The 21,116-nt window shown below is 47.0% G+C and overlaps 1 protein-coding gene across 1 annotated transcript; it reads left to right on the top strand.

The window, feature by feature from the left end:
* Positions 1 to 2,143: 2,143 nt before the first annotated feature.
* Positions 2,144 to 18,244, top strand: TMED10 (transmembrane p24 trafficking protein 10). The gene is made up of 5 exons (XM_065686094.1): positions 2,144 to 2,428; positions 6,388 to 6,508; positions 10,941 to 11,014; positions 15,140 to 15,266; positions 15,971 to 18,244. The coding sequence occupies exons 1-5, from the start codon at positions 2,201 to 2,203 to the stop codon at positions 16,090 to 16,092; spliced, it is 672 nt and encodes a 223-aa protein (XP_065542166.1). The 5' UTR covers positions 2,144 to 2,200; the 3' UTR covers positions 16,093 to 18,244.
* The last annotated feature ends 2,872 nt before the right edge of the window (positions 18,245 to 21,116 follow it).

The raw sequence follows: 21,116 nt of genomic DNA on the forward strand, positions 1-21,116 counted from the left end.
TTTATAATTAGATCTGAACTTGCCTGCGCGGCACTTTCTGGCATAATGCATCCATATGAGAGAAGCTACAACTGATCTAAAAATGTACTGTGACAGAACAGCCACAATGGGAAGCGATTGTAGGCAGTTAAATATTTGCTCTTTGATGGCTGACTTCACACTTTGATTTTAGAAAATCAGGCTACTTCAACATGAACAAGCCACTTGCTCTGATATTTGCCCGAGAAAATAAGGCATCATTGAATGTTTTAATTGTGCTAGAAGGCTGGGTATGCATCATTGGCATTAGGAATGTTCTGCATGGAGAGATCTGTGGTGTATGTGTTGCATCAGGAATCTTGTGGTACAACATTACAACATTTCATATCTTTAGATTCTAGTAATCTAGGTTTCTTAAACCTTATGAAATAATAGCTATTTCTGCCTTAAGTACTGCAACGGAAAGAATGTTTTCGTTGTGCAAATATACTTTGACATATTGCAGAAAGAGCTAAATATTTATTTTGTTAAGTTTCCAAATAATTTAATTGTCCAAGTAAGGAAAAGTTGGTGAACCGGTTAGAAAAATAAAGATGTCGTGAAATGTGCAGTAAGTGAGCAGCAATCCCATTTCGGACAATAAACCAGAGCTTAATGAACTGAGTATTTGAGCACGGTCAACCTTCACTTAAAAGGTGCTCACATGCTCTGCTGAGGAAAACTGTGTTTCCCTAAAATGCCGTTTAAATGAAGGGCAAAGGTCCTGTGTTGGGAGGTTTGGTTTTTTTGTTGAGGGTTCTCTTCATTTCCCCTCAGGCAAAGAGGTCACTCCAACACTGTTCAGTTGGGCTTAGTTTCTGTTCCTTCATACAGAGGGCCTCGTCATATTGTCTTGGTAAACACAAGCACAAGGATGTGAAAGCACAGAAGTGTTCTTTAAAGTGCTCTGGCCATGATGGGGCCTGTCTGGATCTGCACGTGAACATCCAAGCATGAAGTTTGCTGCTTTAAGCCTCTTAAGATTGAAGCTTGTGCTGATTCCTTGAACTGCTTGTCATCAAAGGCATGTTTTGCCCAGAGAGAGAGAGGACCGGTGATGTTTATGAAATACAAGGGGAACAATGCTGTAACTTTTTGTATTTACTCAATCTAGCAGAAATAAGAGATCTTTTTATTTTCCAGTGATATTGCTGTTTCTTTCTTCCTGCCTTTCCTTACACCTTAGCACACCCAGCTGTTGGCATCTGTGGTGATCGTAACTGCACACCTGGGAAGCCTTGCTCCTCCCCGTCCCTGTGTGAAGGCAGGTTACACCACAACCTACGTTGCTTCTCCACTTGTGCACATGCTCCCCAGCCGTGCTGACAGGGGACAGAAGCCAGCGGTGGGTGCCGGGGAAACAGTGGTCCAAAGCTGATTGATGGGTTATTTAAAGCTGTGTTCCTAAGCAGTAAAATAGGCTAATGGGGAGGGAGTGGGGTGTGCGTGAAGAAGAAAGAGTAGACCTGAGCATATGCTGGAAAAGGAGAGAAAAAAATAAACTTCTGCCTATCTCTAAAAATCGTCATAATTTTATTTGCTGCCAAAACCACACATTGCTACTGCTGCACGGCATTTTGCAGGGTGCGGATGCAAAGTGAGGCATCTGATAGTTTTATACTAACTTCTCTTGGCTGAAGAAGTCGAGGGAGATTCCTCAGAAATGCAAAACACAACCAAGCCCCGAAGCAGCACCAAACATGAATTAAGCAGCGATTGCTGAATTGTATGGAAGTCTCTGTGAAACCCAGGTTGCTTGTCCACCCTCTGCACGCTCCTCTGCCTCACACCACGGTTTATTTCTTCGATTAAAGAACCGCAGAACGGTCTGGGTTGGAAAGCGCTTTTTAAAGCTCACCTGGTTCCAGCCCTGCGACAGGGTTGTCGTAGGAGGCTGTCCCTGAGGCAGGGACACCTCCCACTACCCCAATGGTTTAATGACAGCAACCACTGTTCATCGTTATCCGCCGGTATTAACGAATTCACCCCATTAATAACTTATGTCACGACTAAACAGCCCCACCGCGCACCAACCCCCGCTACCCGCACGCCCCGGCCCCCCCCCAACCTGCGCGCACGCCACGCGACTCGCGCAGCCCCGCCCCCGCCGTGACGCGCTCCGCGGCGCTGGTCACGTGTGCCGGAGGCGGAGGCCCGGCCCGCCGCACCCGGAGTCGCCGCCATGCCGCTGCCGCTTCCCGGCCGCCCCCGCCTCGGGCAGGCCCCGCTCCCGGCGCTGCTGCTGTTGCTGGCGGTGGTGGTGGGCCCGGCGCGGCCCATCTCCTTCCAGCTACCGGGCAAGGCGCGGAAGTGCCTGCGAGAGGAGATCCACCGCGACACGCTGGTCACGGGCGAGTACGAGATCGGCGCCCCGCCGGGCTCCTCCACCGGACCTTCCGCCAACCTCAAGGTGCGGCCGCAAGCGGCGCCCGGGCGGGCGGCGGGAGGCGGCGGGCGGGGGTAGGCCGTGGCGGGCGGCGTGCCCCGCCTCCCCGGCCGTGCAGGGGCGGGGCGTGGGGAAGGGTGACGTTCTTCATGCGTGACACGGGCCGCGCGTGGGTTCGCGGTGCGCCTGACCGGCGGGGAGGCGTGGGGCCGCACTCGCCTTGCGCGGGGCCCGCCTGCTCCCGCGGGGCTCTGCCGCCGGCGGGTGGGGTGGCGGGGAGTGAGGCAGGAGTTTGGGCTCAGCCAAAACCTGGCTTTTTCACCCCAAAGATCTGGGGGCATCCGTTCGGCGTTCGGGTTCTACGGCGTCCGGCAGGCCGCACCGCAGCGATAAGCTGCTGGCAGGGTGTGAGGAGGAAGGAGTTACGGTGACGTGGCTTTAAGGGATGGAGCAGCCTGCTGCAGGGATAGGGCAAGGTGGGGGATTAGAAAGCAGGTTTTGGTACACGAAAGGGATGTTCCCGTCTTAATATATCATGTCTCACATGGATTGTAAGGAGGCAGGTGTTTGCTGCAGGGAAGAAAATGATCTCAAGGGATCTTTAGGGAGTATAGGCAGAAGGTAGCAGAATATATGTGACTGATACACTTATGTGACAAGCAGCTTTTAAAACCTCTACGGCTTCCCTTTAATTCTGTTCACAGTTTCTTGCCCAGGCTGTCTTCACATTCCCCACCTAGCTGAGTAAGCGCTTTTTGTTTCTCTCTGAGCTCCCAGAGGCTTCCAAAGTAAGCAAACAGAGGTAAAATAGTATCAGGAGTCTCTAAACTCAGTGTTCCTGGGATCTGAACTCAAGTTGGCCTTCCAGCATCAGCCTACAGACACCTGAAGGCCTTGTGTTAGTGGCAGTTGTGCTTGGGAATGGCTAGAAAAGGCTGTTTCTGCAGTCTTGCTTTTAAAAAAACGTTGTTCTGCTGCTCTTAAATCATTTGTAAGAGGAAACTTGTCTCTATATAGGCAGAACCAAGCGGCACTAATGCTTTAACACATTTCTATAGTATTTGTGTGGTAACGTGCATGTATTTCAGATCAAGTGCTGTGTTCCCAACTGCCTCTTGCCACCTGGTGATCATGCCTCCTGGTTCTCTGGTTGCCCACTCTTAGATCAACCCATCCCACAGTCTCATCCAAAAACTCACTTTTATGGCAGGACTTGTCTAGGGAGGTGGTGAAGCAATGAATCCCACTCTTGGGTTTTAGTCTGCCTTGGCTGCTGAAGCTGGTATCCAGGTAGGATTGCTCATGGAAGTTCTGTTGTATTCTATCTGCAAAAGAAAAATAAAAGGAAGTCTTATACTAGTTTGAAAAGCTACAAAGGGTAAACAGTAATTTATGCAATCTTGCTTTTCTTTGTACTGTTCAGGTGTGCTGTGACATCCCAGTATGCTGGGTTTGTTTCAAGTGCTGTAACCCCTCTGCTAGGTGCGTGCTTCCTGTCTGTGCCTGTGTGGGGCAGGTTGGTTCAGGACATCGCGATTACAGGTTGTCTCTCCTTCTGCACCTCATGGCCTATTTGAGCCACCTGCATCGAGACACCAAGCGCAGGAGGCTGGTAGCTAGCTCTGCCTGGGCTTGGTTCGGTTCCTGCCGGTGAGCTCAGTTGTGTGCGTGCAACACCCTGTGCTAACAGTGGCACCCTCTGTGTCGGAGGAATCCACAGGCCCTGCCAGCTGGCTGCCGAGGGATGGTGTTGGGGCGGCGGAGGTCCCGCTTGGCCCTGCCACGTGCCCTTGCCCCATTGTCCAGGCGGGTGCTTTGGAGAACTGTCAGGCTGTTTGTCAAGGGCAAACAATGCCCTGTCTGTAGGGGACTGCGTTACCGTAAATAACGTTAGAATAGCATAAAAAATCCCTTTCAGGTCAACTCCCCCACAAGTGTTCTGGCCAGGCTATTCGCAGCATCTCCCTCCCCCGCAGCCCGCCTGAATGGGCCATGTTTTTGGCTGATTTGGGTAATGCTATTCAGTTTTGATGAAAGCAGATAGCAGAGCTTTTACTGTCCAGAATCCTGTTCATGAGCAGGCTATTGCTGGAGCTGCAAAGGGCAAAAATGGATCAAGCTACGTAATATTCTCTAGCTAAAGATTAGCTCTGGTGTCTACAAAGCCCTAAGGGAATGGTGCTCAAAATAATAGCGACATTTGAGAGCTTTCTTCATTGTGTTCTTATGACCACTTCTTGGGGTGGAGAACCCAGTGTGCAGATGATATGGTATCATACTCATGAAGCTAACATCTCAGTTAATCAGGAATGCCCTATTAAATGGTGTGTGCCATATGGCGGCCAGAACACATGCTTTTGCTCTGTGTTTGTGTGGTCAAATGTGAACAGTCCTGCACTCCAGTGGGGCCTGCTCACTTGAGCCTCCAACAGTCTGGTGGCTTCCAGACAGGAGGTGGCTTGTGTCTGGTGGCTTGTGGCAGGGGGATGGCAGCACAGCTGCCTGTGCCTGACCGCGCAGCATGCTTTCATCTGCTCACCGCTTGAACACAGGTAGAGCTCTGAGAGAAATTACAGTGCGGGAGGAGAACGGTGCTTGTCGTTGTTCTCAGATGCTGACAAATACCATATGGTGCAGGGGCAGCTACAGCAAATCCTATAACAGACAATTATGGGATAATCTACATCTAGAGGAAGCTTGTTCCTAAAGTCTTGCCTGCTATGGTTTATATCCTGAGGCACGAGGATTTATATACTTTATTTTTCCTGCCTAATGCAGCCACTCTCATCCATGTGATAGTCTGTACTTGTTCCCAGTCCAGCAGGCGACTGGCATCAGTGGTATTCCATGGCAGGGAGTTAATTTGGTATTCTAATAAAAATGAAGAGTGTTTCCTTAGAATAATTTTGTGTACATAGCCCTTTTGTGTGGCTTTCGTACAAGGAAACAAGGTTATTTTTCTGTTGCAAGATTGAGTAAAGGAGAATGTCTTACCTTCTCCATACCACAAATAAGTTTGTGTGCCTCCATCTTTTATACCTTCAACATTCCCAAGCCTTTTAGTCTCTTCACCTCTGAGACTTTCAGAGACCCGTAGTAACTTCAACATCCACGCTTTTTCAAACATACTTGTAGAAACATAAAGTTGAGGAGAACTGGGAAGCATTACAGTGCAACACGCACTATTGATTTTCATGCAGTATTGTAACACCTTCACTTTTTACCCCTCTCCATGGTCAGAGCATTTCAGTTGGACAGAGCTTTTAACTGAGCACAAAATGTGCACCATGAAACATGTGTCCTTTCGGTGAAGCATTTTTGTAGACCCTCTGCAGTTTTTGCCTATTCTTGGTAATTTCACAGAGTTGGCACAACGCAGTTATTATTCTGTCTGGGTAGTCTGAATTGTTCTCTGAAGTGGCCACTTCTATGGATCTTGGCACTCAAACCTTCCCTGTGTAACTCAGGGCCACACTGATGCCTCATTTCTAGAGAACAGATGTGCCCTTCTCCATTTCATCTTCAGGGGAATTAGTCTTTTTTTGTCCCATAAGGCTTTTCTATATCTCTGTTGCTATGGAAATTTATGAATTTTGTTGTAAAATGAAGGCAATGAGTAACAGTGTGGTTCAGTGAGAGTTCCTAAATGTGATCTCTGTTCAAGGGTTACAGGAGGAAGAGGAATTAGTGTGGGTTTTGGGTGGTTTATGTTTTTTGGTTGGTTAGTTGATTGCTTTTTAGTGGGTTGATTTGTTTTTTGTATAAGAGTCAATAATTCCCTTAGAGGCACTCTTGACTTTGCCAGCTCCTAGAGTGGGGATGAGGAGGGGAGGAATTGATATGGTTGCAAGGAAGGAAGGAAAATGTTGAAAGGAGAAAGCAGCAAATCCAAAGGGAAGGGTAGGAGAATTCTTTCCGCACAGGCAGCGTGAGCCCGCAGCAGTGAAGCACTGTGTTTCTTACCCTCATTGTCTCTCTTGCAGATAACCGACTCAGCTGGGCACATCCTGTATGCCAAGGAGGATGCCACTAAGGGCAAGTTTGCATTCACCACTGAAGACTACGATATGTTTGAGGCCTGCTTTGAGAGCAAGCTTCCTGTGGGTAAGTGAGGTGGAAGGTCTGGCTGCTTCCTAGCTTCTGATCACCTAGATATGTAGATTTAGGAGTATGAGTAAAGTGATTGTGAGTGTGGTCCACAGAACACTGGTTGACTTTTAAAGCTGATCTTCAGGAGGCTGTGAGCAGTCTCACTGCAGAATATCTGCTGTCAGTGTTGCGTCTGAAGTAATCCTCTGTGGCTGTCGTGTAGAGTGCTTGGGTTTTTGCAAGGTGAATCGTGTGCTCCTCCTGCAGAGGTCATTTCAGTTGCAATAAGTGGCAATACCTGGGAGCAAACCAAACCTTGTTTGCCCTTTCATGCTTCTGCCCATCTTGCAGTCAAGCCAGGATACTCCTTCTCCCCAGCTGGTTGTCCCTCCCCATTTGGTGGGATGTAATCTCTCCATAGTGTATACTTGGCAGGAATCCTGTGTTAGGTTAGCAACCGTTTTCTGGGGTTGGGGGTGTGTGTACAGAGAATGTGGCCTTGGTTTGCACCCACAACTGCTCTCTAAGTGGTCAATAAAGGGAAGGGGAAATAAGCAGGATGTCAGCCTTGCATTTGTGCTGAGGGATTGTTGCCTAATGAGCACCGAGGCTCATTTCCTGTGAGTGACGCATGTGCTGCTTTTGAGTGGCTGGGCTCAACCTCAGGACAAACGTGCTGGAAATGGCAAACATGTGGGCTCCAGTCTCATTTGTGGTGGTGTGAGCATGTGCAGGTTTATAGGTGGTTGTATCTTTTCACAATCAGTGTCAAGAGTTCTGCTCCCTGGACCCAGGTTTTCTCAGTTCTTATGCTAAAGATCCCAAAGCAGTTACTAGCAGCATTCCTCATACCTGTTGAAAGACAGTCTCTGTTTTCTGTTGTTCTGCTCCACGTACAAGATGCAAATAGTTTGTAAGTTGAAGAGAACTTTCCAGAAAGAGAAGGCTATCTTCTCTGCTGGGATTAGGAAGGCTCTTGCGTATAACACCTCTTCTATAGTATTCTACAAATAAGACAGTGACCTCAAATGCTTAGGATTTCTCTTCAAAGGTAGGGCTTCCAAATGCTCTTTAACACATCGAGACATGTAGGCATTAGTGAGTCATCTGGGAGTAACTCATGCTATTTACTGTCCAACACCTGGATATTTGGGAAGTCTCCAGACAGTTCCACAAACCCTTTCATAGCTTCCATGTGATCACACAGCAAAGTGGGAAAGGCTTCTTTCTTTAGTTGTGTCTAGACTCTATTTCAGTGCTTGTGACTAGAGGTTTCTTGCTTAGACTGAGTCCCTTATAGTTATTTTGATTGTAGCAAATGTTTATTCCCTGGCTCCTTTGTATTGTTGCAAGTTTGTTTTAAAACTTTCATTATCGATGAGGATAACATATTTTAAATGCAGTTTCTACCTGATGACCAGTGGGATGTTGAGGTGCCAAAATGTGGACCTGTTCAATTGAGCAGGGGCATCCTGTTCTGGAGGCTTCTTTAGGAGCTTCCAAGCTGCCAGTTTCTTTTTGGACCCAGATGCCCTAAACTCATTGCTAAAGAGAGATGCTGTTTAGGGAGTATCTCATCCCTCTGCTGGAAATCGAGGAAGTAATTAGGTAAGGGAGGTGGCACTGTAAGTCTTAATCACCTGCAGGACTTGGTTAAGGTAGGCTGTAGGAAGTAGCCACATCACAAGAAGTGCCTTGTTTCCTCTATAAGGTCAGCATGGGAATGGGGAAACTGACCAAGTGCTGTTTTATCCCCGTGTTTCTCTTTAAAGGGTTGGAAATTCCTTTTTTTCTTTTTTTTACAGTCTTATCAAGAAAGTGGTCAGGACTTGTAGCGCATCAGTCAAGGAGGATGTTGGTGGAGTACTGGAAGAGGAAAAACTGTTGGTAGAGGAAGCTGAGAGCCGTTGGGACGAGAAGGATCTAAGCAACTGGGATTTCTCAATCCTTAACCACAGAAATGAGGAAGGGGAAGTGAGAAGGACTATTTGAAAGGTCTACCTTGTCAGAGTGGAGTTCTTAGGGTGCTTCTTGGAGCTGTGAGTGTTAGCACAACAGGCTTCTTTCCCCTCTTCCAGGGTGGAAGGGTCCTGTCTCCCTGACCAGTGTTCTGTTCCCAGGCATACTTACTTTTGCACCATATGCTAATCTTGGAGATGAACAGCCTGGCCTTACTACATGCTCCCCTGAAGGACTTCCCCTGTGTGCAGATCTTTACCTCTTTGACCCTCTGTAATCCTCTTCCCAAACTTTCTTAAGAGTATTATGGCTCATTTTCTTCTGGTTGAACTGTCCACCTGGCAGTTCAACTATCCCAGTTTTCCAATGACTTTGCAAACTAGGAGCTCCTCTAATTCCAGGAAACAGTTCTGTGCTCATGTGAAATGACCTCTTGAAGACCACCTGGGGGATGTAGGGATCAGTTTAGTGTAAGATCTCTGGGACTTAACTGTTTTTCTCTTTGCTGTTGATCCAGTCTGCTCTGGAGAGCCCAGGCTGCACGAGAAGCAGGGAGTTACTGAGTATCTGATAAGTGTGAAGGGAGCTGCCTAGTGCCTTGGCCTTAGTAAGCTTGTAGAAGAGCAGCTTGAGTTTTTCCAGGCCAGTCCCTGACAATGTTAACCTCTTGCAGAATGTCTGCTTTCCATCCCTTTGCACCCAGCAGCAGCTCTAAGATTTCTGCTTTCTTACTGCTTCTTGGCAGCTCTCTCTTCCAGCCTGATGAATTAATCCTTCCAGTTCTGTACGCCTGTCCACCAACTTTTTCATTTTTCTCATCTCTTCCTGGAAGCTCCAGCTTTCCACCCAAGTTGCTGCAATTTAAACAATGCTAAAACAACCCCTCACTAAACTGTGTGCTTTGAATTTTCTTCTGCAGCTACTGTTGGCTGTCCTACCTGCCAGTCTCTAGGCATGATGGTATACGTATGGCCTAAGTGGCCAGAACTTGTGGTTGCAGTAAGGAGCATTGGGTGGTTGTACACAGCCTGTCTGTTGAAGAACAGTGCTGGGATTTTAGTTTGTTTTCACAGTAACCAGACTTTTATAAGAAAACAAAAAAAATCCATCCTAATCCTAATTTTCCCATTGGGCTCTTACATACCTGGGTTTGAATTTTGAGCTCCTGTATCCGTCAGAAAACTGAAGAAACATTTTGCAGTTGATACGGACCATCTTGTCAGTAGGTTATTCCATGTTCTCCTAGCAATAGAAGGTGGTGGTGATTCTGCTCTGGTGTGTTGAAGACCTGTTTGGTGGGTAGAGAAAATTTGGGCATATTGTTTTGAAGACCTGGAGTATCTTCCTTGTTCTGATTGGAGTGACCCAGTGTAACCTGTACATTGAATTTGTTTGTGGACTGAGGGAATGTCCACTTGGCAGCTTCCTAAGACAAAGTGTGAGTATTGGACATGCTCCTGGGTAAAGACTTTGAAATTCGTGGTATAAGTGAATTCAGACCTTGTGTTTGCTGGCAGCCAGCTGAGGACAACTGTATGCCCCAATGTGCAGGGGTTTCGGAATGTGTTATGTACAGATATTTCCTTGGTGGGTGGTATAGTAGAATACTGTACTCGGCTCCGCTGACATGCTGCATTCTTTAGGGTATATCATATGCGTCGCCTAAATATAGATAGATATTTTTTTCCCCTATTGTGAATGTTCTCAGATGTGACAGTTCGTAGCAGTTAAAAGAAGCTATTAGCTGTAGCTGTCCCTGGCTTGGAGGCTACAACCTTAAAAGATACCTACTGTGCTGCTGACTGCAGCCCTATCCTCCTTGCTGTTCATGCAGCTCCAGCTGACAGTTCTCTGAAGTGATGCTTTCTCAGCTTCAGAAGACTCTTCCCATCTCAGGGAAGACCCATTAGCAGTGTGGGTCTCAGACTTCTGGGCTGTTCCTTTCCTGAAAAGATGTGTTGGTAAAGGGATTGCTTTTGTTTCTGCAGATAACTGCAGCATCTGAGGGTCAGTAGTCCCCATATGCCATATTCCTCAATTGGAGCGTTTAGCTTCTGCTCCTTTGAATGTAAAACCATTTTACAACCCCAGTAACCTTGACAAGTTGCTGGTGTACTTCCTGCGAGGAGGAACGTGGGCTTCCCAATTGAATATTTGTCCCTCTGATGACTTGTCCTTTGCCAGGCTCTCTTGTAGCAGCTGGTATTCATCTTCTGATCTCTGCAGTTTTTGCAGTGATTTGCATCCTGTACACACTTAGCACTTTTAGTTACAGCTTGTTCTCATTATCTTTGTGAGGCTCTCCTTCAGCCAGGATTTATTGTGAAGTCTCTGTATTTTTAGGCTGTACTGTGCTGCCTCCGCACTTAGCTGCAGACATGGAGGGAGGGGAGTGATGTTGTGAGTTCTTCCTTAGTGGTGGGGAGAGCTGGTGATTTCCTGGCAGGCTGAATGCTTCGCACAATGAATCCTTTCATTATGTTTCCAGGAACAGGGAGGATGCCGGACCAGCTCGTGATTCTGGATATGAAGCATGGAGTTGAAGCAAAGAACTACGAGGAGGTATGTCCCCTGGCTGCCTGCACTGCAGGCTCCCTTTTCCCAGCACTCACGTGATGCCATTTGTGGATCTGGGGCTCATGATGGGAAGCTGTTTTCCCAGCGGTGATGAAAGCCGGCTTGCAACCTACAATTCCAGTGAAGCTTTGTGTGTTAGGGGAGAACAAAGAAAAAGGGCAGACATCAACTAAAATTAATTCTGCACTCTGGGGACTGGAGCCTAATGTGTGAATTTCTTTGCTAGAACAGAGTGACCCAGCTTCTGGGCATAGGCATTAGAAGCAAAAAGAGACAGAGATCTAAAATGCCCAGCAGTGGGGGGCATTTTGGGTTAATATCAGACCATCCTAAAGGTCAGGTTATATTGTTCTTGTTCTTCCTGACTGTAAGATCTACTGGCTTAACAGCCCTGAGATGGCACTTGTGCATTGCTAAGAACTGGCATACGTGTAACTGTATCAGTGTAGTGGTGTTTGGCAGAGTAGTAGCTGGTGTGAAATGAGTACTTGGTTTGAAGGCATGACATTGCAAGTAGGCATAAAGCCTAAACATTTCTGTCCTAGGAGGACATGCCTTTCTTAGACTCAAAAGCCAGCTGTGTGGAATAGCAGTTGCTTTGTGGCTGGAGCAGTCCCAGCTGGTTTAGATGATGAATTCTGATAGCTGCTACTAATGCTTTTGGCTCACTAGAACTTGGGGTCAGTCAGTCTACAGCATAGAGCTTGTGCCTGAGGAAATGAGAGCTGTTGGTGGAGAAAGATTCCTGAAAATGACTGCTGGGTCCACTGCACACAATAGTGTGGGAGATGACTTGGGGAGGGCACTGGGTGGCAGAGGAGGCTGTGTATGGTGTCAGTTGGAAAAAGAATTTCTGAGATGGTCATGCTGGACTTCTTATAATCTTTTGAGCTTTGGGCTAGCTGGTGCCGTGTGGCTTACGTCACTCTAAAGCACATCCTATGTGGAGAGTAAGAAAGTGCTTGGGGTCAGGGAGGAGCAGAGCAATTGTTGCCTAAGTCAGTCTGGAGCACATCCTACATGGAGGGTAAAGCAGCAGTTGGGGTCAGGGCAAAGCAGAGCAATCCTTGGGCCAGCTGTCTGGCCAGCAGCTGCTGCAGGATTACAAGATGTTGAAATGTCATGGGATAACCCCTAACAGCATAACTGGATTATGATGACTACAGGTAAAGAATCTCTTTAAATACAACCCCGCAGCATACTCCGAGTTATGTTATTGTAGTGCTACCTAGAAGCATTGTCCCTATGCAGAAAGGTTCTCTAATGCTCATTTATCTGCATACTTACTGGTTGTACTGATAAAACTTCTTGGAATAAAAGTAATAATCTGTTACCATTGTCACTATAGTGAGATGGATGGAAAAGGTCCATGTACAAAAAGAACTTGGACTTTCAGTCCCACCTGATACCAAATGCAGATCTCAGCAGTACTGGCAAGCATCCTTGGCTTGTGGGGACCTCTCAGAGTGGAAGGCTGTTAAGCCTTGTTGAGCAGCGTGTCTCAGACTTGGTTAGTGTTTATACAGCTGCTGTGGATGTTCAGACAAACTGCTTTGCAGTGTGTTTTCTTCTTTTCATCATCTCTCTCCCAAGGTTGCTGTAGTATTCATGGGTTTTGACTTGACAGGTTGCTATAAGGCCTTGGAGGGCAGGACTGTTGCTTGGTTGTCTTTCCTGGAATTGCTGCATTTTTGAGCCTTTTGCTTGTGATGCTCATCTGTTGTAAGGTACCGGTGACCTGTCTTTCCCACCCAGTTCTTGTTGAGTTACTGCAAGGAGTTGAACAAGGGTCACCGATACTGTCCTGCTTGTGCATGGATATGTGCAGTGAGAAGAGGGCTGGTGGTCAAGTCTGGCTTCGTAAGATCCAGACATTCTTGGGCAAAGCAACTGGGAGAGTGAGCTGGGTTAGAAAACCTAACTGCATGGCAGTGTCATACCTTAGTTCTCTGGGGTAAGGAATGACTTTATCCATTCAGTAAGTGGAAATCAGATTACGGAAAAGGATAAGACTTTTCAGAAGGCACAGAGGTTTAATGATACAGGTTCCTTTCCAGATCAGCTACTCCTTGTCAATTCTTGGCTATTGGCTATAGTGTGGAAGAGTTAGGTCTTGACAGATCTTTTGAGTTGCCCCTTAGAAGTTTAATGGCATTGTTGTCTCAGTTGGTCTGGTGGTCCAGATGTTCCTTCTAGGATGATGGTGTTCTGCCATCACAGATGCTTGGTGGGCTTTTTACAAAATCCCTTGGAGCAGTTGTGCATATTGGTTTCACTAGGGATGAAAGAGGTTCCAGGTATGTCTTGGAGTACACACAGGACTAAAAATAGCCATCAGATGTTTCACACCTATTCAGAGAAGCTGAAGGGATGCATGATAGAGCAGACAAGCCTTGTTTTTTCCCAGTGTAACCTTTGTAGCTTTCTGTGAATGTGGAAAAGTGCCCTCCAGGAAGATAATGGAGCCAGTCAGTGGGGGTTAGCTTGTCAGTACAGCTGCCTGAGACCTTGTGTGTGTTACAGACCCCTTGTTCTAGCTGTATCAGCAGTTAGGGCCATAAGCATGCTTACACTGGTGGCAGCAAAGCTCTGTGGGCAGCAGATAGGTGTCCAGACCACAGGGATTACTTAGCGCAACCTGTTGGCTAGAAAGCAGGAGGGGTTTAACTTTGTTTCCTACCCATCCTCACAAATGCACTCTGAACTGATACTGCTGTGCTGGCAGAGCTGTGACATACAGCTCGCCTCAGCACAAAAGTCCTCAGATGACTGCTTGGTGGCCTGCAGCTTGCCAGGATATGTGTGTCATGTGAAGACCCTTCAGTGAAATGGCTGATGAGCTAGCACTGGTCACGAGCATCTCTTCAGATGGGCTCTTGGTGCCCAGGCAGCTGCCTCTGGAAGTGATGTTTCGGGGATGCCTGCACAGTGAGCACCCTGTTGCCTGCCTGTCAGCATGGACCACTGAGGGATGCCATCCTGTGGCTTATGTCTGAGGAATCCTGTGTGGCTGTGGGACTGGTGCTGAGCTGCATGTGCTCTGTGTGTTTTCTGTAGCACATCTTTCTTCTGCTGCATTGCTTAGGGACACAGCATCTGACCTTCATGGTGGGGGCCTGTCACATGTTGGTAATGGTGACAAATTCTACCCCAGAACCAGAGTTACCCAAAATCTATGCTGTAGCAGTGGCAGGAATTGCAAGTTAGCTTCCTTTGAGTAACGTCGTTGTCACAGATTTTACGTAACATGTAGTCAGGTTACAGCCAGGGCTGGGGAAGGGACACGTTCAGCTTTCAATAGTTGCTGTTGTGGACTGTGCCTTCTAATTTAATTTCGTCCGGCTTCTTCCTTTTGGATACAAGTCTGTGACTAGTAGGACTGTGGGTTGCATGTTCTGCACAAAAATGGTGTCCTGTAAAACCCCTTTTTAGGAGGGAAGTGTATTTTTTCCTTGACGCTGGCTCAAGGGGAGGCTGTCCCATAAGTATTCCAGCAGCGTCACCTGGTGGCTTGAGGCAGATGGCGCACCTCGTAGCTGCGTGGAACCTACCGAGAGGATATGCTGCCCTTGAGGTTATCAGTCTAAGTGATAAAAGCCCTGAGCTTTTGTGGGTGTAATCAAACAACTGCCTCTGGGAATCAGACTTTCTGGGGCATATGGCAACAGCTAGCAAAGCGAGTCTCAGTGCTAATACCCTGCGTGCCTATAGAACAATGTCATATGCGTATGTAAGTTAGTCACCTGTATCTCAGTCTCTGACTTGTATTCACTGGAGCTTTAGTCATGTGGCAAGCTCTTCTACCCACTCCTCAGAAGCCAACTGTGAATAAGCTAACATTAGGCCGAATAAGGAAGAAATGTGCTTGTGTGCATACTGTGCTTCTCTGTTGTGTAGGAGGAGTAGTAGGAAAGTGTGTTTCAGAGAACAGGTGGGAGAAGTGATAGTGTTTTATGCAGTGGTAGTTTCTGGCTTGTAGAGGTGTTTCCCTAGGGGAAGGATGCCCCAAATCTGTACTGTGTGAGGAGGAGTGGTTCAAACTGGCAGTAAAAACCCATGTGGGAGCTTTTGGTTTTGGCTCAATGATTGCCTGACTCTTCTGTTTTCTAGATTGCTAAAGTGGAGAAGTTGAAGCCTCTGGAAGTAGAATTGAGGCGCCTGGAAGATCTTTCAGAGTCTATCGTTAACGACTTTGCTTATATGAAGAAACGAGAAGAGGAGATGAGGGATACAAATGGTAAGAGACTGTGTGCCCCTTCAGAGGCATGGAGCTCTCGGACTCTTTACTTCTGCTGAATGTATTTTTAGGACAGAATTTGAAGATGATGCAATTATAATGGTCTTTGCTTGTTCTGTTCCCTAGTAAGGGAAACCTGCTGATATTTCTCCTTCTGAAGCAGTCACTGAGTCTTGTGTGTCCCACCTCTAGAAATAATTTCTTTCTGTCTCCATTCTTAATGCGAATTACTCCGTGCCATTTAATGTTGCCTGTTAACCTCAGTTTGACCTTGTTATCCTCTTTTTGTTTCCTCTGCTTTTATTCTCAAGTATTGCTAGTGCTTCAGTGCCCTTGCCTTCATGCTGGATGATCTAGAATCATAGAATCAACCAGGCTGGAAAAGATCACCAGGTCCACCCTTTACTCCAGCACTGCCAAATCCACCACTAACCATGTAACTAAGGGCCTCATCTGCATGGTTTTTGAACACTTCCAGGGATGGTGATTCCACCACTGCCCTGGGCAGCCTGTGCCAATGCCCAGCTACCCTCTTTGAATAATTTTTTCCCAATATCCAATCTGAACTTCCCCTGCTGCAGTTTGAGGTCATTACCTCCTATCTTGCCTTTGATGGGTGGGAAGAGAAAATCCTGGGAGCTTTGTCCTCTGGAGGCGCATCCTGCAATGTCAGACTCCCGTTAATGGTTTGTTGTCTGTTTCAGAGTCGACGAACACCCGAGTTCTGTACTTCAGCATTTTCTCCATGTGCTGTCTCATTGGACTGGCCACCTGGCAAGTTTTCTACCTGCGCCGCTTCTTCAAGGCCAAGAAACTGATTGAATAAAGGAGCAAGTCCTCCTCCCCCTCCTCTCAAGACCGAGCTGGACACCCCTGGGACGCAGTTATGGCCCCTGGAGCCATATCACAGATGATACCCACTGATCGGAGCTTTTCTGCAGGAACTTGGACCCTAAAGGGGAGGGGAGCCTAAACATTGGAGGCAACGGGGGACTTGTGGAATCCTGTTGGATGTTGAGGGTGGGGGAGGTTGTGATGGGTTTGGGTATTCCTGGGGCAGCGATTAAATAATAAAAAACCGATGTTTCCATGACAGCTGCAGCAAGCTTTTTGCGCTGTCTGTTCTCCTTGTATAATCTTGGCTTGATGATGTCTCCCATCTCTCTGTGACTGTAGCGTTATTCTGAGCCACTTGACCCTGCTGAGCTCTTTAGGTGCCATGCAGCTAGCATGGGCAGAGTGGGGGATCCCTTGTTCTGACTGGCTGGGATCTAAGCCTCGTGTAAATGGAGGTGAGTGCAAAGTAATAGGATTCATCATTCCAGCAGGGCCTGAGGATAGAGGGAAGTCCAAGGTTTGGTCCCTGTTGTGGACCTCTGTGTTTCTCCCTGTGGGAGCTGGTGTCTTTGTGCTTGACAGGTCAGGGCACTTGAGTTACGGTGGTTCAGGGAGCCTTGGAAGGAGGGCTTGGGAGCATGTTTGAGTGTGAAAAGGAGAAGCCTGCTTTGCTCAGATATGCTGTCCAGCCTTGGTCCTGCCCTTGCTCCACATGTTTGTCTTTGATTTGCCTCTCTTGGTCTGAAATGATACAGCAGCCTTCCTGAAAGCCTTGGTCAGGGATGGCCTTTTGTGCAGACAGGAGGCCTCAGTCAGATACAGTCACAGAGCAAATAGGCGCAGGTTATGCTAGGAAACGTGGTCTTTCAATGAACAGGAGACTTTTCCCATCTAACTGGGTAGCGTTTATCCAGCAGGCAGCTGGCTGAATCTTATTTTCTGAGACCTCAAAGCAAGGTGGGATGCTGCTCATACGAACCATGAGGGCCTGTACCCTGCATTGAGGTCTGAAGGGTGCAAGGTGCTTTGCAGGTAGGCAAAGGAGACAGAAGAATGTGGATGAACTCAAAGAAGCAGCACAGGGTAGGAATAAGCTAATTCTGTGTCTGAGGGGAGTCTTGAACTGTGCCCTCAACAGAATTGTTCTAATTCTATAATTCTCCTGTGCGGTACTACAGACAGAACAAGCAGCTTGTTGTTGGATCTCAGCTGTCCAAATGGCATGATGTTAAATAAGCCAGGTTGGGAAGAAACAGGCAGGTTCACTTCCGGGACTGATGTGCTGCAGTTTTTAGGCAGTGATTGAAATTCTGTCAACTTCTTTGCATTGCTTCAGAGCAAGTGGTTCGGCAGCAACAGCATTGCAGTGTCCTGTGCCTAAGACACTTCTGGCTGGAGAAGGGGTTGTCATGGCCCTGGGCCCAGCCTATCATTTTGAAAAATAGCATGGATTTATAATATCAGATCTGAATCTGATCTATTGCTGGGAAGGAAACGGTTGCCCAGGGTGAGGCAATGGGAAAGAGGATGGAAAGATGACCTCTTGTCATCTGAATACACCAGTACTCTGCCTCCCCTTTGCCATTGCCAAGTTCCTGGAGTTTAGTTCCACTGGCAAGTGCTTAGATTGCTTTTAATTTGTTTCTTTTTTGATAAAGCCATATTAAGAACCCAAGCCCACTCCTCTGCCCTTGCATCCATTTTATCCTTGTACGTTTTGAAAGCTGTTACAGTGCAGAACAGCCGCGATGCCACCAGAGTTAATTACAGAAGTCATTTGAAGGTAGTTTTAGGTCCTACAGTTTGAAGCCTGAGATCTGTTAAGGTTTTGCTTTTGTTTTTATATCACTTGAAAGGACAGTACAAGAAAGGGACTTTTCCAGTCTTACTGTTTTGATATGCTCTCCCCGTCCTTATCTGAACACAAAGATATCTTCATCTTAAAAATGGTGGCGAGGCCTTAAGTTCCCCAGGTCACTGTTACACTATCATCGTCCTGGTGTTACGTTTTGATCTCCACTGTACCGGTGTGGTTACTGGGGAGCAGGTGAGGGGGCTGGTGTGGATTTGCCTGTAATGACTGTAATGGTTGGGGGATTTTTGTCAACTTTCTCAAATAAAGTTTCTTTTGGGAGAACCAACCTCGGTTGTCTCTGTGAGTCTGTCCTCTTTGTGCACGTTCCTGCGCAAGCTGATGTATTGCAGTATGCAGCCCCACTGGCAAGTCTTCGGGTTTCTGTAGCCACAAATTTCAAAGGAGTTTGAGAATTCCAGGATTTGGAAACATACTGGGTGTTCCAGCTTCTCTGCTGAGCGGGACCAGCACAGCAGAGGAGGTGTCTCCGGTTACCATTTGTTGCCTTTCTTTGCCCCTCCTCGTAGTTATACCTCTATGTGGAGGAATTTAGAGGTTGGTGCTCTAGAGCACAGATCCTGGGTTTCTCCATCAGATCCTATGTAAAATTTAGCTCATTAAGACAAATGGAATTGACTGTCAGGTTTGTGCTTTAATGGGAATTTTAAGTTGTTGAAAAGATGAGTTGGGCATGTGTGAGGGGCAGATGCTCACGGAAGAGAGTGGCTAAATATTTACTGAACTGCTGTCAGATCTCTGCTGAGCCTGTGAGCCTTTGGTCATGCAGTAACCAAGTAACATGTGCCCAGAGTCCTGTTATGTGGCATGTGAGTGCTCCATAACTTGTTAGTATTATCAGGGAGGATTTAAAGAAGGGGAATTCCTAGATCTTTGGATAAGGATTAGCCTTTGCAAGTTCTTTCACGAATGAATGTTTGAGCATGTGAAATCGTACAGCTGTTGTCATGCGGTAGGTTTGTGGTGTGCCTGGGCTGTTTTACAGCACCCTGCATGCAGAGCTAGTGTCTTCGTTCCATTTCACTTCTGGGAAGTAGGTTAAAGTTGAGCTGTTGCAGATACTTGGGTCTGAGCCCATCTTTGTGTGTGACAGATGCATCACTGCTAAATCTATAACTGCCTGTAGCAAACTGCATCAGACGTTTCCAGCCTCTTCCACCCACTTATCAATGTGACTAACGATGTAATTATCACACTACTTAATACCACGAGTGAGCATTCCTGAGTAAGGCTTATCTGCGTGTATTCGCCCTCCCGCTATGCCAGCAGAGGCTCTACCCTGTACAAAGTACCTGCTGCAGCTGTCTGTGTGCACGCGCGAGGGGATAAGCATTTTACACACTCTGTTGCTCATTTCTTAGAAGCTGCTCAGGTATGAACTAGATGATCTTGAGGTCCTTTCCAACCCTAACTATTCTATGATTCTATGTGAGAAGTAGCCCACCACCTGTGTTGTTTCCTGACTGGCACATCAGGGACTTACAACTCAAACTAGTTAGGCAACTGGCTGGTGAGACCATGAGGGGGATTCCTGCCTGTGCCTTCCACTGGGTCTTACAGCAGAGGTTTGAAAAAGCCGTGTGGCTTCTCCTCACCCCTGCCACTTCATGGGCTGTATTTCTGTCTCTCTCACCTTTACCTGTATCCCTCTGCTGTACTTGTCTTTCAGCTGCCTGGGAAGGCCTTGCCTTTAGTGAACAAAGTCTCTGGGAAATTAACTTCCCACATGCCCAAGGTGGCTTGTTGGGAAGGAAAGAGCACAAACCTGAAATGGTTATGTTTTTCACAAGAGAAAAACGCAGGGTCTGGTGAAGACTGCAGGAGTTCAGGGTTGGGAGTTTCATCTGCTGCCCCTTCACCTGGAAAAATTGTCAGGCATGTGCTTATTCTGTTGTTCCTCCCCTAGACTACTGCTGCTGGCAGTGTGGTGGCTCTGGCAGGGCTGCCCTTCTCTGAGGAAGGTGGAAGGAGCAGAGGATTTAAGGGAAAAACTGCCTGTCAGCATTTCTTGGACCTTTTTATTAACTTGAAATGAGTGAGCCCAAGCTTTTGATGTAACACTGAAACACTTGCATTTGCCCAGCAGTGTTTGAGGGAAGCCTGTTTTGCTTTGCACTGGCAGGGACAAGGAGTTGCTCTGTTTCAGCTGCAGCTGAAGTGACTCAAACTTTCTCCAAAATGGCTGTTACAGATGCCTGGTTGCTCCTCCTGTTGCGAGAGGTCCATGTGGCTTATCACCTTAAGGCATTAGCTTGTGCACTTCCAGCTTGCTGACACAGCTTGCCAGAGAACCTGTGATCTCCAGGTGTGTTCCAGTGATCTTTGCTATGAGGATCATTCATTTAGCTCATGTTTGGAAAAAGCTGCCATGTTCAGAAGGACCCATCTGACGTTTATTTCAGTTTTTGCAATAAAAAGTGCAGGCTGTATAACTTCCTTTGGGGGCATGTTACTCAAAAAAGGTAATGACAAAACCATGCTCACGTTGCTCTGTCTCACTGCTGTGGTTTCCTGTCACTTAATTTCCTTTCGGGGCTGATATTCCTGAGGTATCTTTTCCCTGAGCTTTCAAGTCAGACACATTATACAATCTTTGCATAAGCTGCACCAGGATGTTCTGCTGGAATTGTAATGAGATGAAATTGGCCTTTCTTGGTCACTTGGGGATGCTGTTCTTACAGCTATCAGGCAGGTGAGGCAAGCAGAGAGGAGGGCATGCTGGTGTCTTCCAGCTCCCATTGCAGCTCTGGTCTGATCTGCTAGCAGAGCTTTACGCTCTAGGGTTTTCTCACCTATGCCAGCTGCTTGGTCTTTTATTTCCCCCTCAATATACGTTGTTTGCATAATCTTCTATCATCTGTAAGGTAGTTGCTATACATACGTAACTGGAATCTCATGGTGGTGTTTCTTAATTATAATTAACCGTGTAGATGCCTTGCCACTTTTTACTTTCCAGTGTGGGCTTCTCTTTCCTTGTCTTAGCAATATAATCAATATATTGTCTTAACTCTGAAAACCATGAATGAGATCTTTGAACTAGGGCAGATAGTTGCTACGATTAACCTTGAATTAAATAACCTTGAAGTGTTCCTACCTTTATCCAAATTCATGCTTGAGCAATGATGCTGTAAGAGGCAGAA

Source organism: Lathamus discolor, chromosome 6 (genome assembly GCF_037157495.1).
Source record: "Lathamus discolor isolate bLatDis1 chromosome 6, bLatDis1.hap1, whole genome shotgun sequence".
NCBI lineage: Eukaryota > Metazoa > Chordata > Aves > Psittaciformes > Psittacidae > Lathamus > Lathamus discolor.

Excerpts from the sequence above, each read along its gene's own strand:
- TMED10 (XM_065686094.1), top strand. The coding sequence starts at position 2,201 with ATGCCGCTGCCGCTTCCCGGCCGCCCCCGCCTCGGGCAGGCCCCGCTC. Across the intron at positions 2,429-6,387 it reads GACCTTCCGCCAACCTCAAG|ATAACCGACTCAGCTGGGCA; the intron begins GTGCGGCCGCAA and ends TCTCTCTTGCAG. Across the intron at positions 11,015-15,139 it reads AAGCAAAGAACTACGAGGAG|ATTGCTAAAGTGGAGAAGTT; the intron begins GTATGTCCCCTG and ends TCTGTTTTCTAG.